Here is an 18475-nt window from a genome sequence, read left to right on the forward strand (position 1 = left end):
AATGATTCTGTTCCCCCGGAGGATTACGCGCTGCGCAACCTCCGGGTTGGTGGCCGTCCGATGTGAGCCATCGCGGTCAGAGAACCACTAGCGTCAACTCCACGTGGGTGGGCCCCACGCCCTTTTCCCTTTTTTTTTATTTCTTCATCTACAATCCTGTGCTTATCTCCTTCACGAGAGCCGTCGTCTACCACTGGGCCGTCGTCACCGGCTGGCTTCCCGCAGCTTCCACGTCGCCGTCGACCCTACACCGAGCTCCGCCTTCCATGTGCGCGCATGCGGCATCCCCTGACCTCCTCCTTCTGCAGCCGCTCCGCCCTCGTCGTTGGTCGCCTCCTCGCCCGACCTCCTCCTCCTACAGCCGCCTCGCCTTCGTCGCCGGCCGTCTCCCCTGCGCCCGACCGCCGCGACCCCGACCTTCTCCTCTCGCAACCGCTGTGCTGCGTCTTGATTGGTGCTCACGCCGAGCTCGGCCTCCCCTGCACGCGGTCGGGGACTCCAACCAAATCGCCGCCAGGAAAAGCGCGGCGGCCGTGGCTACCGGCGTGCGGGATGCCAACTAGTCTATGCTAGATTTGGTCGATGGCGGGGCGGAGCGGAGGTGCTATAGACGATGGACAGAGATGCTACCAACGGTGGTCAGAGTTGCTTCTAATTGTGTTATGTTTTGCTACAGGCTGAATTGTGTTTTGGGGATTTTGCCGCCATATGTTCTGAGGATTTTGCAACATAGAAATATTGTTTTTGCTACAAACTTTTATGTGGTTTTGCTACATAAGCATAATTGTTTTGCTACGAGGTCTCCAGCGAGGTACTCAGGTGAGGTCTCCGGTGAGTTCGCTATCGATGTATTTGAAGACGTCAGTTTTTGCTACATTGGCATAATTTTATTGCTACGAGGTCTTCGGCGAGGTCTCCGGTGAGATCTCCGGCGAGCTTAGTCTTTTTCTTTTCTTTTGTGGATGAACCGTTTTTTGCTTCAGTCATTTGCTACCGGGGGTGATTTTTTGCTGGCGGGAGATGTTTTTTTGCTACATGCAAATCTAACCGTCAAAATGGTTGATCCGACGGCTGGGGACCCGGGGGCTGGGGAATCAGATCCCCCGGGGGACGCCCAGCAGTTTTCTTTCAATAATACCATCAGACCTAAACTTATTTTTAAATACTCACTTACATCCTACACGTTTGCATCCATAAGGTTAGTGATCTCAACATAGAAATAGGTACTATGAAATCATTAGTGACAGTCTTCACTAGCAAAAGACATGGGCTATGTGGCTTTGTATTTCAAACAAAATTTGTTTAAATTCATTCAATTAGGAGAAATGTACGCCGTGTAAATGACACACATCAAAGTTCAAACTCAAAGGCGTGTCCAGTACTAGAAATCATCAGCAGTCACATACCTTAGAGCATCTCCACTCGTGCCCCCGTCGAGGCCCCCGTCGAGCGTTTTTTCCATCCGGACGGCGTAATTCGGCCCAGTCGCGCCCCCGGTTCCTCGTTTTCGTCCGGATTTGGCCCTTCATCCATTCGGCGAGCCCACGCCACCACCGGCCCCCCGGGGAGCGCTCGGGGACTCCGGACGAGTGAAAAGCGGGGAAGGGCCCGATCTTTCGGTGACTCGACGCACGAACCCCACCGCCACGTCGCTCAAAATCTCCCCCACCCCTCGTATCTCTCTCGCCACCGGCACCACCCCGCCGACTTGTTGCCCAGATTCCACCGCCCCTCCTTCCCCACCTGCCTATATTCCGCCGTATTTGGACGACGGCCTATCTGGCTGCTCTTCCGCCGGCCTGTTTTCCGGCCTGCTTGCTCCTCGTCGCTCGCGGCTCGGGTTGCCTCGACCACGCCCGTCAGGTGTTCGTCCATTTGCCTCGCCGGCCATGGACTCGAACGAAGAGGAGGAGCGGATGTTCGTCGAGCTTATGCAAGAAGAGATGGCGGCGGCCGCCCAAGACGACGAGCACATGATGATCCTTGGTTGCTTGGCAAGCATGTACGCCGGACCGGCAAGCCGGTCGACGTGGTGGGTCGGCACGAGGTCACCGGAAGTGCAAGCCGAGATAGCGAATGGAGGGCTACTGCATGTTGTACGCCGACTACTTCGCCGACAATCCATTGCACGGTGAGAGTGTTTTCCGGCGTCGTTTCAGGATGAGCAGAAAGCTATTTCTGCAAATTGTGTATGCCATCCGTCACTTTGATCCCTACTTCGGATGCAAGGCGGATTGCACTTGGTTTGGTTGGATTTTCGTCACTGCGTGAAGTGCACGGTGGCTATGAGGATGCTCGGCGTATGGAGCTCCCGGTGATACTGCGAGATGACTATCTTCGGATGGCGGAGTCCACCGCCCTTGATTGTTTCTACCGGTTACGCAGGGCCGTCATAGCGGTGTTCGGGGACTATTTCTTGAGATCACCCACTCGCCGAAGACACTCGGAGGATCCTTGCAACAAATGAAGCTAGGGGTTTTTCGGGGATGCTTGGAAGCATTGACCGCATGCATTGGCAATGGAAGAACTGTTCGTTTGCGTGGCAGGGAATGTACAAGGGTCACAAAAAAGGCTGCACTCGTGATACTTGAAGCAGTGGCTACCCATGATCTTTGGATTTGGCACTCTTTCTTTGGTATGCCTGGATCCAACAATGACATCAACGTCCTAAACTGCTCCCCGGTCTTTTCCAAGCTTGTTGAGGGTCATGCTCCTCCGGTTGGCTATGTGATCAATGGTCGGCACTACAACAAAGGATACTACCTTGCAGACGGTATCTATCCAAAGTGGGCAACATTTGTGAAGACTATCTCCAACCCTGGCACCCCCAAACTTTGCGAGTTTGTCAAGAAACAAGAAGCTTGCCGAAAAGACGTCGAGCGAGCATTTGGTGTCCTCCGAGCAGAGATTTGCTTGTCGTCCGGTTCCCCGCTATGACTTGGTCCAAAGATCGGATGTGGGAGGTGATGAACTGCTGTGTGTGCCTACACAATATGATTATTGAAGATGAGCGAAAGCATCCGGTTTCTCCGGCTGAGCAAGAAGCACCATATGAGAGAGAGGGTCCTCTTGCACGGCCCTAATCACCAGTGCCTCCATCATGGGCCGCCTTCTTTGCTATGCGCCGGGAGATTCGAGACTCTACAATGCATCGAGCTGCACGCAAGATGATCCGGTGGAGCACATATGGAGGCTCCGAGGCAACGCCAACGCCGACGCCAACTAGTCTGTCTTAATTTGTTTGAAAAATTGTGAAATTGTGTGCTTCATTTGTTTCAGCACTTGTTAAACATTGTACCGATTATCGCCGAATTTGTTTCGAGCAATTTTCGTACTCTTCTTTGCCGAACTTGTTAAATTTTATGTTGAATTTGTTTGAAATATGTCAAATGGTCGAGGTTGGGGGTTTCCTGCCGGGGGGACGGCTGGAACTTCGGCGCTCCCCACGCCAAATCTTCATCCAATCCGGACGAAAATTTCGCCGAATTTGGACGTGGGGAGCGCCAACGAGTGGGGATGCTCTTACCTTCTCCCCTAATATTTCGGTTTGTTTCAGAGGAGTGCCTGAGAGTGCATCACACAGACGGGGAACCGCCGGCTTCTCCCCGGCCTCGCTCGGCTCGATCATGGCGTCGTCGGAGGAGCCGCCGCCGAAGAAGCGGAAGCTCCTCGAGGCCCAGACCCCGAGCCCCTCCTGCCCTCCGCGGCCGCCCCTGCCCCTGTCCCCAGGTCCACCTCCTACCCCGCCGCCTCCCCAAACCCTAGCCGCAGCCGCGCCCTCTTCCCCGCCACCTCCCCCACGCTCGCCCACGCCGGCGCCGGAGGAGGTCCAACGCAAGCGCCGCAACCGGGAGGAGCTGCGCAAACTCTTCGAATGCTACCGCCGCATCCGCCTCTGCGTGGAGCGAAAGGACGCCCGCCTCATGCCCGAGCTTGAGCAGGTCTACCTCGCTCTCATCACCGCATACCGAGGTACCTAAAAACCCTTCTCCAATCATACGCCCCCCTTTCTAGTTAGATGCTGTTATTACAAATTACATTTGTTTGGAGTAGCTGATTTTGTGAACCACTGTGATGTGGGCATGCTCGAAACCACTTCATACTCAAAACTGTATTTACTTATTTAGCATTCAGTCGGTCTCAGTGGATGGTAGAATTGTGAGCCATCAGTACCTATTTTACTTGAGGTGTTCTGCTGCATAGCAATTTGATCTCAGTGGATGGTAGAATTGTGAGCCCTCGGTACCTATTTTACTTGAGTTGTTCTGGTGCATAGCAATTTGATCCATATGAACCACCGTGGGATTTTATTTTGCTACAAATAGCACGTGGTTTACCTGCCCTATTCTGTATGCAGTTAAAATCTCAAGTAAGCTTTGGTAAATCAACAGTGTTATGTTGTTAGGCTTTGTTTGGTTGAGCCCAAGCTTACCCTACCAAACATTCGCTATACCCTACCAAACATTTGCATAGCGAAATATCATGGTTTTGTTTGCCCATGATTTGGCGAAATACTTTATTTTTTATAGATTCGCAACATGGCATGGAAATGCCAAAACTTTGGCAACCATCCAAAAGAGGACCAAGATTTTGGCCAACAATAAATTGGTAGGGTTGGTTTTGGACACCAACAAAACATACCTTGATTACGTAAAATTGGCACTGCATGTATCTGACACACGGTTCACTGCAGGAACATGCGATTGTGATGCACTGCTGACACTAGTGCACTCTATTAAAATTAGTGTATTGGTTGTGGGATCAACTGCTTGTTCGATATGCCTACATGGAGTTGTAAATCATATAATTCATACATTAAATTCTGACAAATACACCAGTTAGACTTTCTGCATTACTCTTAACTAATAGTTGGAAGAAAAAGTGGATCTGTCGTTGATGGAAAGTTGGAGTAAGCCCATTGAATTTTCCATTTGAACATATTCAGTGTCTCATGGTGTCGCTAAGTCGTCCCTGAGGGCAGACGACAGTTTTTTTGCATCCACTGTGTGTGTGCGTGGGGGGTTGAGGATGTACTTGTTGAAGTAGTTCAACATATTGTGCATAGAAGATATTGTGGTACTATCTGAGGTATTTCTGTGAATCCTCAAAATGGGATGACGGAAAAACTTTTTGTCGAAACACTAATTGGTCGTGTATTACCAGACGATATAGGGGCAGGGAGGTTATGTGCTCTTTTGGTACCAGTTTTATCTTTGACACCCTGGACAGGAAGATATGAATTGTAATAACCTTGTTTCCAAGCTGTTCTACCTTTTATTCAGCTTATTATACTCCTTCCATTTCTGAAAAGAATGCCTATAAGTTTTTTCCTGAGTCAGACAATGTAAAGTTTGACCAAGTTTATAGAAAAAACTGTCAATAATTATAATACTATATAACTAATTAACTATCATATGAAAACACATTTCATGATGTATCTAATGATAAGTTGTTAATTTTTTGTTCTACAAGCTTGGTCAAATTTTACATTGTTTGACTTCAATAAATTTATAGGCTTTCTTTTCTAGAAAAGAGGTAATATATATCTAAGGTCTGATTGTAAGGCCCAGTCATTTTCAAGGCTCTCTGTATATTCACATGTTAACACTTACATTGGAGTCCATATGTACATGGTTTTGTTATAGTGAAAGAACTTGTCTCTTACCATGTTTAGAAACCATAGTCATTTTTTTTACCATCCATCCATACAGGTTGCACAAGTGTACAACGTATCTTAGCTAAGTTGATTCCCCAATATGCCTCATACTGTCCTACTGCACTTGAGGCTGCTGCTAAAGTATCCATCAAGATGTACAAAGGGAACTTGGCCATTGTAACAAGAGGGGAGGATGCAGATGGTGTGGCATATCAGACTGCTAGGGCCTGTATTGCTGGCTTAGTTGACATTTGCTCCACAGCATCTTTTGAAGCTCCCAAGTCATCTGTTATCACAGGAATCTGCTCTGCAGTCTATATGACTGTCCTTACCTTCTTCATTTCAACATTTGATGGGAAGGATATCCATCACATAGGCTCCAGAAGACTTTCAAAGCTTCAGGACCCTGTGGAGTTACTAAATATTGTAAAGCAGGAGTCAGGGGATGATAACCAACTGTCACATGATTGTTTATTTGAACTGAGGGCACTTTCCTTGCTATGCATATTTCTACTATCCCCAGAGAACCTATTAGAGGCGTGTTTTGTGCTGATTGCTTCTGCAGAAACTGAGCATGTGAGAGAAGGACTGTACTGTTTAAACCAGCTGACCTGCAATCTGAACCGTGGCGTCTCAGTTAATGCTTTGGACAATAAGGCTGATATAGCCTCACAACATACTGGGATGGATATAGATCTGTCTGGCACAAAAGAGATTGTTGATTCAACGCCTACTGATACTTCTGGTGATTCAGGAAGTTCTGTGGTAGAATCAAATGAGTGCTACATGACAATGGTATGGATTCACTTTTGACGGATGAAGCATTTTCACCTTTCTGTTATGTGCATTTTAGTTTTGCGCAATAGAAACAACAATGAGCTGTAGAGTACCAGGTTACCTACTAGACGACCATTTACGGCTTACATAAATTGGTTTGGTTATTATGGATAGTTAAATCAAGCACTATTCTTCATTGCATGCATGCTTATCTATGAAAGGGTCCTCACAAATTTGAGATTTAAGTAAGAAATTTATTAACCAGATTTCCTGCAGCAATTTTTTTTTTAGATCAACATCAAAACTATATTATGCATGTCCCTTAGATACACAGATATTGGGCATATATTGGGTGATTCATGTTTGGCTTAACCTAGCATTAGCACCTTCGCATAACATTATGACTTAGCAACTCGCTACTTCCAAATGGTCATGTGTTTCCACTCCTCTTTTATTGTGGATGTTTAAGTAGACCTGGGGTAGTTCATGTTTCTGCGTGGATGTTGCTTTAAGGGAAGCTGGGGATGGATTGACTTTGCACTTCCTACGACCACTATTATCTTGTGAAGAAGTATTGGTGGAATAGACTTTTTCTGTAACAAGATCAAGAAAATATGGGGAGGAGAATTTTTTTTAGGCTCAAGTTTAGGAGTTGTGAACATGTATGATGCACATGTTGCCAAACTGTAGGCAGCTTGTGTAGACAACAGTTCTTAGTTCTTTTGTAAGTTTGTGATCTCTTGGGGCTTCTTTGCAATCTTCCAATTAATTATGTGGCAAAAGCCTGTTATGTAGCTTTGCTTCACTCCACAGTGAATTCTTGTCTATTTCTCCAAATATTTGATTTCTAGGTTTTTACATGCAGGCAATATCTAGGCATCCATCTGTGAGAGGTTGGATATTACGGAGATACAAAAAATTATGTGACTCCTGTAGATCCACTGTGCTTTCAGAGGTGTCATCTTGTTTAAAAGTTTTGGGCTCTTTATCAGAACTTGACGAGGATAAAAGTCACATGGACTGTGAACCATCAGTACTGGAGAAGCTCGACAATTGTGCAGGTGAAAAGATTGTCAATATGGATAGCTATGGAGGAAAGTCTGTGCAAATGGAGCAGACTGATGATGTGAAAACTGAGAAGCTGGCAGATGCGAAAACCGGTGGGTGTGAGGGTGAATCTGTAGTTCAAGGCACAAGACCTGATCTTTATGTTGCTTCTGTCTGTAGCGATGTAATTTCAGTCTCAAAGGAACTTTGGGTTGGTTCACTGGGAAATGATGCCGCAGAGCCACTAGTTCGATCTAAATTTGAGGAGTTTGGCCCATTAACAAATTTTTTATTTTATCCATCCAAAGATTTTGCCTTAGTTGAATATGGAAACATTGTGCATGCTGTTCAGGCATGTGCATATATGCGTGGTTCCTCTCTTTGGGGCGGTGGTCTTCAGATAAGGTATTTAGATAGACTTATCGGCAGTAGGGGATTTATTGGTGGTATAGCTGTTGGTGAAAGCTGCCATATTTATGTTGCTAAGGTCAAAAATCAGAAAGAGAAAGACGAGGTGCTCGATGATCTGAACTCAGCAGGGCTGAAGAGGCCGTGTGGCATTATCGATATCTCCAGTGAAAATGTTTTACTTCTTGAATTTGAGACAGCAGTCGATGCAGCTGTTGCAAAAGCTCACATTAGGCGCCAAGCTCAATCAGATGTTTGTTCCCAGGTTAAGAGTACATCTGCACATCAGCTTTTGGTACAAAACATGGACAAGTCAGTGCCTGACACTGAGTTCATTAATGCTTTCTCACGATTTGGTGAGGTCAGTAGGTGGCAATTTAATAGGCTTGATGGGAACTGTTTGATTGATTATAAATCACACAATGCCGCCGCCTGTGCAAAGTCACAGATGCATGGTGCAAGGTTTGGGCTGAAGTCGATTAGTGTTGAATCTAGGACATGCAGTGCAGGACCTATTCATGATAAAACATCATCACCTGTTATTCGAATGCCTGGCCAGAACGTTTCAGACAGCAGCAGTCACCAGGAGATCAGGTTAGGTTAACATTTTTCCTAATACTTACATGGTTAATGTTCTTGGTTGGATCTGTTGTTATTTAGCGTTTGCGTACTATCTATTTATTTATTTGTCAGTTCTTAAGTGCAGAGCACTTTAAATTGCTTTGTGCTCATTGTACAATTACATGGTTGTGCCTCACGGGCCATTATATCAAATTTTTTGGACAAACAGTTTTTTTTATTAAGTTAACAACATTTTACAAACAGAAGCATGCATGGAGCAACACATTCAGCCGATAGTACATTCTGATAGGGCATGCAATATTCATTTCGGAATTGGCTAGACATCTGAAACTTAAAGCTCTATCCTGAATTTTGACAGTAAGCCTAGCCTGAAAGTGAGCTTTAAAGTTGTAACTTCTGGAGATGTGATGAGTCTTCCTGGGATTAAAAGCAACGCTGTTGCAAATGGTCGCCAGCTGTGGCCTGATTTCCCAATGCCCAGGTGAAGTGAGCACGTTGCTGAAAGCAACCGCCTTAACAAGAACAGCACAATTGGTGAAGAATGTGACCTCCTGGAGCTGGAGTAAACCTGCCAGTCTTGCTGCTAGAAGGAGACAGTGGGCTTCTTCCTGGAGCGGAGATGTGACCGGCGGTGAAGCTGCGGAGATGTACAGCTGCAAACACGGAAGAGATTTTCGTCCAGTTGAAAAAAAAAATCCCAGCCCAGTGGGTGTAGAAATTTTCATTGTATCTAGTTACATATCCAAAAATATGGCTATGTACATATAGCTGATATGGCATACGGCAGTCGTGCGATGCATATGAAATTACGATTCACAAGCTGTGATTATGATCTTAACACCAGCTTGCGACCGCGATTACGGAAGTTGCATCTGGGATTTATTCAAACACTTCTGTTAGATAAATCATAAATATATGGCGTCTTGCAAGCATAACACCATGCCCTTTTATTCGTCGTCTAGGAAAAAATCTAGCTACAGATACCAATTTATGTAAATCTTATGGTGTTTTACTTTTACATGCCACAAGGTAAAATTTGCCATGTTGCATGACAATTATACTTACTTCAGTGATGGAAACATATGCAGGAATCCAAGGGTTTCAGGGTATCATGCAGGCTACACAGTACAGGGGGATCGACCAATTTATGGTCAGTATTGTTTAGTGGACAGAAACATTGCAAGCGTGTACATGATACAGTTCCGTCGTAACAATGCCTTGCTTAATGTGCAGGTCCATCACCTCCCAATACCCAGCAATTATGGCACTACAAAGAGTTAGAGTCAAGCAGAGCTCCACAAGGAATTCCTCCCTGCCCACCTGTTTCTGCACACCGTGCTTCTGTAATACCACTGCCACCACCACCTATCCAAACTAATTTTCTTCGTCCTGTATATCCTGGTCCAGCCAGTCCGTGGGAAAACACTACACCAAATCCACCCTTCAGCCGTGTTTCTCCTCGCATGATGTCCGGAAGTAACTTCCGTATCAATCCGCCTGCTCCTCTCCCTTTCATGCCATCTTCTGTTACCCCTCTTACACATCTACCAGTACCAGGAAGTTCAGCACAGCAGTCAGAGAAAATGCCGCCACCTACACCAAATATAGCCCCCTCAACATTTACACCTCCACCACCGTTACCTGTTTCCCAGCCACCCTCTGTTCCACCGCCCCCAGATTCTCCTCCGGTGCAACCTTCTACTAATCCTTCTAACTCACAGAAGCCATCCTCTCATCCTCAATGGCAGGGTTCCCTTACAAAAAGCGGCATACACTACTGCACAATCTATGCAAGTAGAGTAGAGTCAGATGCATGTAGATACGAAAATGCCGTTTCTGAACCAGCAGAGTAAGGCTTACACATAAGTTTATCCTTATTTTTTGCATTTCATAATTTGGTACATTCTATGCTAGTATAAAAAAACCTTGTTTGCGCGTTTCAGATGGCCTTCAAGATTAGATGTGACAAAGCGCACAGCTTTCCAGCATGTGAAGACAATTTTCGCCAATACTCCACCTAATAAAGTAAGATTCTAAGTCAATACTATTTCTGAAACATATCGAACCTACTTGTACTATAAACCTGTAAGATTATGAGTTGTCTCAGGACAAGAAGAAATGGTGTCACTTAACAGATAATCATCATGTTTTCACTAAATATGCTTATAAATGCACAACTTACATAGAAACTGCGCCAAAGAACATTCTGTGTGTCGGTCTGTTCCCTGGAAGATGTGAAGCCGAGACCACTATTTGATGGGTCATTGTTGTGGACGTCAGTATGTGATATCAAAGCAGCACTAGTTTCATTACGGCTGGCCGGAAAACAAGACCATGTCACCAGGATGCCCGTATTGCAGAAGGAGATGGTAACGTGTTTAGCATGGCAGAAAGGAGGGGTCATTTAGGAAGACATAGGATTAGGAAAGAATCTAGTTGTATAAGGAAAGGTTTAATAAGTCAAATCGTATTAGGAGAGGTCAAGGGCCTGAGCATCCATTATATAAAGATGGCATGTATCCACATTTGAGATAAGGAAGAACAATCAATCTAAATCTCTCCTTGGTAATTCTCTCTTCTCAACCTATGTCTGGCTATCTTCTGCACAGCGTTGTGGATCTAAGTTCGCAACATCTGGTATTAGAGCCGACCACCATGACTTTCGATGCGGGCTTTTTCATGGAGAAGTTCAAGGCCTCTGTTCAACCAATCTTTGACAAATACAAGGTGCGCATGCTTGAGATCGTTGCAGAAAGGATTTGGAAGTCCGCATTGAACCAACTGAAAGCTTGAGGTTCCAACTGAATCTCGTGTGTTCAATTCTGGAAATTCTGGATTCCGATCATTGGAAGATGATGAATTGGGGAAAATAGCTTGTATTCACATTCAGCAAGTCGAGTTCAACTCTTCTTTTGTGCTGCTGTTGTCAGGTCCTGATAGCCTCCAAAGAGGTAGGTCACACGCGCATCTGTCTCTTTCCGAAGATCATCCGTGAAGTAACCAAACAGATACACAACATCTTAAGTGCTTTAGTACTTCTCTGGTGCTTCAGTTGATATGTATCTTGTAGTTTATGGCTGTATCCCCTGCAATCAATGCACACATTTATCTGTCGTATGGTGTCGTATGGTTTCTCTGGGCTAATATAAATGCTATTAAGATATTTAGGAGCTTAAGTAGAGTGTTGCAGAGAGGAAAAATGATCACCTATTATTCTTCAATTGCTTAAAAGAATATTAACTTTTAGCTTTCACTTTGCAGAAAGAAATCTGTCGGTTGTTGCCCTGTTCAAATGGTGATCAGAAAGGGGTATGATTTCTATTCTGACAGTCCATTACTCAAACATGGTTTTCTTTAATCAAATCTAGTGGCTACTGCTATATGATTCTGACTACCATTACTTTTCATACTATTTTTCTTATATACATTAATCATGCACTAAGATCCAAACAAACAACCGGATTGAAAAATGGAATGACCTAAGCAAACAACAGATGGAATTATTGTCACTTCTTTAATTTATTTATTACGAGAACTAAATAAAACTTGAAAATTCCCCCAAATATAGAAGAGATAGAACACCTAGAATTTGTACTATGGTCTTTCCGGGAGATGAAGTGCCATGACAAAAGTGACTAAGAGATGAGAGAGATTAGTTTGATGACATGTATCCTATCTTCTTTCAATGCTGTATTCGCAAATGACCCGGTAGTATTCACTTAACTGTGTTTATGATAGAAGTCTGTTTGTAATCCTAACCGACCTCTTACCACCTGGAAATAACTATCTTGTAGTAGTGGACAGTTAGGGATAAACAGCTGTTTATTAAGTATACGTATGAACATGTCATGCTCAAGATTTATTTAATTGTGTTGCATTTGGTAGTAGGAGCTATTAGTCTCTTATGCTGGATTTAGATTGTGTGATTTTATGCAAGTTTTACCGTTTCTTAGTACGGAGTACCAAAGAGAATTTTAGCAACTCTAGTCTGCCTCTGTTTACGCTCCGATGTGTCGACTTAGGTTTCATCTTTTCTCTAGAAATTCGTCAGTGTTAAATGATGAATGCTCTAGATATATACACCTGATAGCCTGCATAAGCTGCAGTATGCATAATAACAGAAGCATAGCTCATCACTTAAAATACTGAGATATCCATGGAATTGCTTATATCTTAGTGCTTGAGTGGCATTACAAATTCAGAACTTAAGAATTCTGATATCATACGATTTGCTTTGGTGGATTTACAAGTTCAAAACTTAAGCATTTAACTTTCATAACATAACATAACATAACATAACAGTAAGGGTTTGATTCTTTGGCAGCTTAATTAATGACTAAGTAGTTGTCTAAAGATTACTTTTGCATCTTGCAGTTTCGGGACTTCATCTCCTATCTGAAACAGAAAGAATACGCTGGGGTCATAAAAATTCCTGCTGTGAAGCCCATGTGGACACGGCTACTATTTATCCTCCCCCCCACACCTGATGTGTTTGGCATGCTAGGCCTTCCGCCTCATCCTGCTGAATGTCTTATTGCCCTGGTTCTGCCAAAGGAAACAACCCCTGAAGTGTCTTGACATAGTCGTCGTGTATGTAAATTGCTGATCTTGATTTTAGGACATGTATGTAAACCTTGTTGTGGTTGCCCGCTTTGTGCACAGTAAATAAATTTTCCATGACAGTACTTCTTTACATTCTATATCTATTAGCAATTTAGCATGCTGCTGTGATCTAGTTTGTTTTATCGGTTTTGCTATGTCTCGGTCAACTGAGATTTTTTTAAGTCTAAGTCACTTGCAAAAAAGTACTTGAGTTGCATTTTTCTGTTAAAAAGGTGCAATTGCACTTTTCTGCTGGAAATGTGCAACTGAATCAAGTTGCACTTTTCTTTGAACTGCAGTTGCACTTTTCTGAGGTGACCGAGACTTAAGAAAATCTCAGTCAACTTAGACATAGACACACCCAAGTATATAAGCAAAAAATGTTTGGGAAAGATTAGATTGTTTTTCAGCCTCAATTATAAGCAACCCACCAACGTGGGAACGGCTCATTTGGCCAGATAGAAACAGTAAGCGTCCCCACCACGCGACGCGGCACAACACCTCGCGTCCAACGCACGCACCATTCATCTCAAAAAAAAAAAAAAACGCACGCACCATTGCAGTACGGGACTACAAAATCCTTAGCCAAAAACCGCACCGCCGGCAACCAAAACCCACCCCGCACCACCGACCCAACCCAAGGCCAGCCATGGAGCTCGCGGCGGCCGCCAGGGACGAGGCCGCCTTCGCCATGCGCGTGCTCCGCCAGCTCGCCTGCGGCGGCGGCGAGGCATCGGGAGCCAACCTCGCCGTCTCCCCGCTATCCATCCACGCCGCGCTGACGCTGCTCGGCGCGGGCGCCAAGGGCGCCACGCTCGACCAGATCGTCGCCTTCCTCGGCCCCGCCGGCGGCGCCGCCCACGCGGCGCTTGCCTCGCACGTCGCGCTGCGCGTCCTCTCCGACAGCGCCGGCGACGACGGCGGGCCCAAGGTGCTGTTCGCCAACGGCGTGTGGGTCGACGCCGCCATGCGCCTCAAGGCCGGCTACGCCGCCGTCGTCTCCGAGCACTACCGCGCCCAGGCGCACCCGGCGTCCTTCAAACACGCGGTGAGTCCTGCAACTTCTCCCCATGAATTCCTCTCCAAATCGCAGCGATCAGCTCCAGCCTCTCACATTTTCTCTTCCTGCATATTCCTCCAGCCAGAGGAAGCGAGAGCCCAGATCAACCGGTGGTTCGAGAGCGTGACGGCGGGCCGGATCAAGGACCTCCTGCCCAAGGACTCCGTCAGCAGCGCGACGCTCGCCGTCCTCGGGAACGCGCTCTACTTCAAGGGCGCCTGGTGCAGCAAGTTCGACCCCGCGCTCACGCTGGACGACGCCTTCCACCTACCCACCGGCGGCCACGTCCGCGCGCCGTTCATGTCGAGCGGCAAGCAGCAGCACATCGTCTGCCGCCCCGGCTACAAGGTGCTGCGCCTCCCCTACGCCCGTGGCTACCAGGACCAACGGGCATTCTCCATGTACATCTACCTCCCGGACGAGCGCCACGGCCTGCGGAGCCTGCTGCACAGGCTGGGGTCATCCGACACAACAAAGCTCGAGGGCTCCATCTCTCTGATGGCCAAGGTCCCCGTGGGCGCCTTCAAGGTGCCCAGGTTCACCGTGTCGTGCAGCACGGACGCGACGGAGCTGCTGCAGCTCCTCGGCCTGCGCCTGCCGTTCCACCCCGGCCTCGCCGACTTCTCCGACATGCTGGACTCGCCGGCGCCGCTCGTCGTGTCCGCCGTCTTCCACCAGTCCTTCGTCGAGGTCAACGAGGAAGGGACCGAGGCCGCCGCGGCCACGGCTGTCGGTGTGGCCTTTGGCTGCGCGGCGATGAGCGCGCCCGTTCAGGTTGTGGACTTCGTCGCCGACCACCCGTTCATGTTCTTGATCAAGGAGGACCGCACCGGCGTGGTGGTCTTCGCCGGCCAGGTGGTCAATCCTTTGCTTTCGTAGATTCGAATGTGCAGACAGCCAGACACAGTGATTTTCATCTCTTTTGTAGACGTCCTCAAATGAAATCCATGCATCTGCAATCGACTAGTTCAGTTCCACGACGTATGCTCTTTTTTGTTGTATTTCGTTCATACTTAGGTGTCAAGTGGATCAAACCAAAATCCCAGTTTAGTTCATTTTGTATTCAATCCCACTTAAAATCTCTACTTCTCACTGACAGTATACCTGGCTAACTGTAGCCGTACACGGAATATGAACGTTGAAATGTCATGAAGAGAACTCGAGAATCTATACTGGGTATTGTGCATCCCATATATTAACATAATTACTTAATTTACACATCAGGCTTAGAGTACTGGAGTAGTTTCAGAGGGCAAAAATTCTCACAGAAATAAAACAAGGGTGTGTCTATGTCTAAGTTGACTGAGATTTTCTTAAGTCTCGATCACTCAGAAAAAGTGCAGCTGCAGTTCAAAGAAAAGTGCAACTCGGTTCAGTTGCACATTTCTAGCAGAAAAGTGCAACTCAAGTACTTTTTCGCAAGTGACTTAGACTTAAGAAAATCTCAGTTGACCGAGACATAGCAAAACCGAATATACTTTGGAAGAAATAGACCTCCCTCTATTTAATTCCGTCATCAACTGTGACTTGTCCCGTACTCCTGTGACGCATGTTAGTTTTATTTACACGAAGGTTAATGAGAAACATAATTTTCTCGAAGATATTCTTGAAGAAACAGAACTTAACTGAAGTTCAGAATTCTACTTAGGCTGACGATTTTTCAAAGAATATGGAGCTGGCTTATTTGACGGAAAATGCTTTTGGCTCTCAAGTTCCAATGCTCTTGCTATTTTTTCAAAAATAGAAGACATTTTTAGAAGTTATCAAAAGATCTAAAAATAATTCAATCATGCAAATCTTAACCCCTTTTTTTAAATTTATGCTAGACAAAAATGATAAAATCTGATATGCTTTGGACATTTGAAAATGACTAGGCAGATCTATATACTTTTGTCATTTTTGTGTAGCTCAGAGTATGAAGTATTTGAAATTGATATTTTACACGCTTGTGAGATTCATCATTGGTTATATACATGGATTCTTTTTTCAGAATTTTTGGAACTTTAAAAAAATATGAGATCAGTGGTGCCCATGGGCCCTAAATCTCCGTCCCTCATTTGATCCTCAATAAGAAGCTCAATTTCCTCGGTAATTTTGATTTTAACAATCTGAACTTAATTGAAGTACGGAGTACAAAATTTGTTCAGCAAGCTGTGGAACTCTTATAAATCTGGTGGCCAACAGGCACAGCACAATGGCCACCCTAAACGTTTGGGGGCATCAGGCAAATCGCACCACTATCTATGTTTACATTAAGGAAAATAAGAAACTAAATTTTCTAGGAGATTTTTATTTAAGAAACTGAACTGAACTGAAGAAGAAATACTAGTATGATTCAGTAAAAAGCTGTGAACTCTTGTAAATCTGGTGGCCAACAGCCACAGCAAAACGAGCATTCCCAAATGTTTGGAGCATTGCAGAAATTACACCATTAACCATATAATTCAGAGACCAATAGCTAGATGCTGACCAATGTGTCCAATATACAACCAGCAATCTATGTTCTACCATTACACGCATAATATGCGCAGCTACGGAGTACAAAGGCGTCAAATGTCAAATGCAAAATCTACAAGTTTCCTGGAAAACCAAACACACTGCAGGTCTTTTACAATAACTTGTTTCAGCTACAGCACAAAAGCTAGATTTTGTTGGGTTACAACTAGGTGATGTCTCCCAAAACTCCCGGCACCAGGAAGAATCAACATCTGCCATCAACAAAATGCGTCATGTTTGTCTTGCTCACGGAGAAGGCTTTTTACGGAGGCGACTTGAACGTCTCAGCGGAGTTGGTGTAGCATCAATCTTCTCTTCTTCTGCTGCACTCTCCTGTTAACAAAAAACAACCACATCAAGTTAATAACAAGCTTGAAGCACTGTATGGAAAAAATATATGCTTGAAAACAAACTAAAATCTGCAGCATAATGATAAGCTAATCAGAAGCATTGTGTGAAGATTTAATTAATTCATTTTCAAGTGCTGCAGTGTGCTTTAGACTAGACGATGAGAGTAGAGAAGCAATGATAAATGTCACATATCATAAGAGTTATCTGCAAACCGAAGCGGCTGCAGCCTCGGTCTAAATGTTAAGAAGACCATCGATCACACCTCATTTATCATTATGTCCTAGTTTGACAACTGTTCCATGTAAACCAAAAGGCCACAATGACTAATTTTCTTATCTGAACCTGCAGCTAACTACTTCTCTGCACAAGTCTAATTTGCAGAAGGTGACTAATCCATTGAGTAAAATGGGAACTGAAGAAGAGGTACTATGATTCAGTAAAGCTGTGTAACTAATCCAGTTAATTTGCTAACTCAATTTCGAAGGGATTTTTAGATTCAAAAATCTAGGCGTCTAAATACTTGTAAGAATATAGAAACCAATTAACTCTATGTAATTCTTCTGCACAGGATATCCCATATGATGCAAGCACACTTGCCACACAACAACGCAATGCTACAAAATCTGCCCAAAAGGCTAGAATTTACCTTCTTTAGTGCTGCTTGAATACCAGGGCTTCGAGCTTTGTCAGATTCCTTTTGTATCCTGACCACATCCTTTCTGGGAGGCGTCGATTCCTGAACCCTGATATCTCCACCATGCTGACTGGGGTCTTTGACAGGCCTCCCTCTTGAGCTGCCTGTATCCACATATGAGAACTCTCCAAGCAATTGGACCACTGGTGGCATCGACTTGTCATCTGAAGCCCTTACGATGCCACCATCCCCTTGCTGAATCATCTGATCACGATTCCCATGACCAACTGAAGGAACATTAAGGCTGGCAGGTGGATCTGGCCTGGGTAACACCGATTGCACAGGAAGATCTAAGCAGGAAGAGGGCTCTGGTTTGTGCATTGGGCGATGCACAGGCTGCTCCGAACGGAACACAGGCGGCTGTGCAACACTATGAGGAGCTAGGACTGGTACTCGCGCTGGTCGAGCTGAGGGCTTAGGCTTTGACACCGGCACACTGACCTTACGAGATCTTTGGGGATACTTGAGGAGCATAGCAGTCACAAAGGCTGCTGCAACAGACAGGCATGCCAACATCTTGAGCAAATGAGGTTCCGCTGCAGACCAGAGTTTCTTCACCATACGACCGAGTTCCTTGGCGGCTTCTGCTGTGTTCCCATACTCCAGCGAGTGGAGCTCCTCATCGTCGTGCTCCACCGTCGCACTCTCTGATTCCATAGTTTTCTCCATGGAGTGGTCTGAATCATCTTCCCCTTTCTCTCGGTGAACTAATCCTTCCTCCGTACTGCCGGTACCATGGTTGTGGGTGGAACCAAAGGAATCCTCAAGGACATCTCCACCTGTTACCGCCTCTGATTTCAGC

The 18475-nt window shown here is 45.5% G+C and overlaps 3 protein-coding genes across 3 annotated transcripts; 2 read left to right on the forward strand and 1 right to left on the reverse strand.

Moving 5' to 3' along the window:
* The first annotated feature begins 276 nt into the window (after positions 1-276).
* On the forward strand, positions 277-13215 carry LOC124663167. The gene is made up of 9 exons (XM_047200895.1): positions 277-488; positions 3557-3972; positions 5712-6451; positions 7299-8482; positions 9559-9620; positions 9704-10319; positions 10414-10495; positions 11732-11779; positions 12845-13215. The coding sequence occupies exons 1-9, from the start codon at positions 277-279 to the stop codon at positions 13046-13048; spliced, it is 3564 nt and encodes a 1187-aa protein (XP_047056851.1). The 3' UTR covers positions 13049-13215.
* Positions 13216-13721: 506 nt separating this feature from the next.
* On the forward strand, positions 13722-15069 carry LOC124659735 (serpin-Z1-like). Its single transcript, XM_047197554.1, has 2 exons — positions 13722-14120; positions 14214-15069. Exons 1-2 carry the CDS (start codon positions 13722-13724, stop codon positions 15009-15011), a joined length of 1197 nt encoding a protein of 398 aa, XP_047053510.1. The 3' UTR covers positions 15012-15069.
* Positions 15070-16670: 1601 nt separating this feature from the next.
* Positions 16671-18265, reverse strand: LOC124659613. Its single transcript, XM_047197447.1, has 2 exons — positions 17626-18265; positions 16671-16961 (listed from the first exon to the last, which is right to left on the reverse strand). The coding sequence occupies exons 1-2, from the start codon at positions 18232-18234 to the stop codon at positions 16875-16877; spliced, it is 696 nt and encodes a 231-aa protein (XP_047053403.1). The 5' UTR covers positions 18235-18265; the 3' UTR covers positions 16671-16874.
* Between the last annotated feature and the right edge of the window lie 210 nt (positions 18266-18475).

This window comes from Lolium rigidum, chromosome 6 (genome assembly GCF_022539505.1).
Source record: "Lolium rigidum isolate FL_2022 chromosome 6, APGP_CSIRO_Lrig_0.1, whole genome shotgun sequence".
NCBI classification, from domain to species: Eukaryota; Viridiplantae; Streptophyta; class Magnoliopsida; order Poales; family Poaceae; genus Lolium; species Lolium rigidum.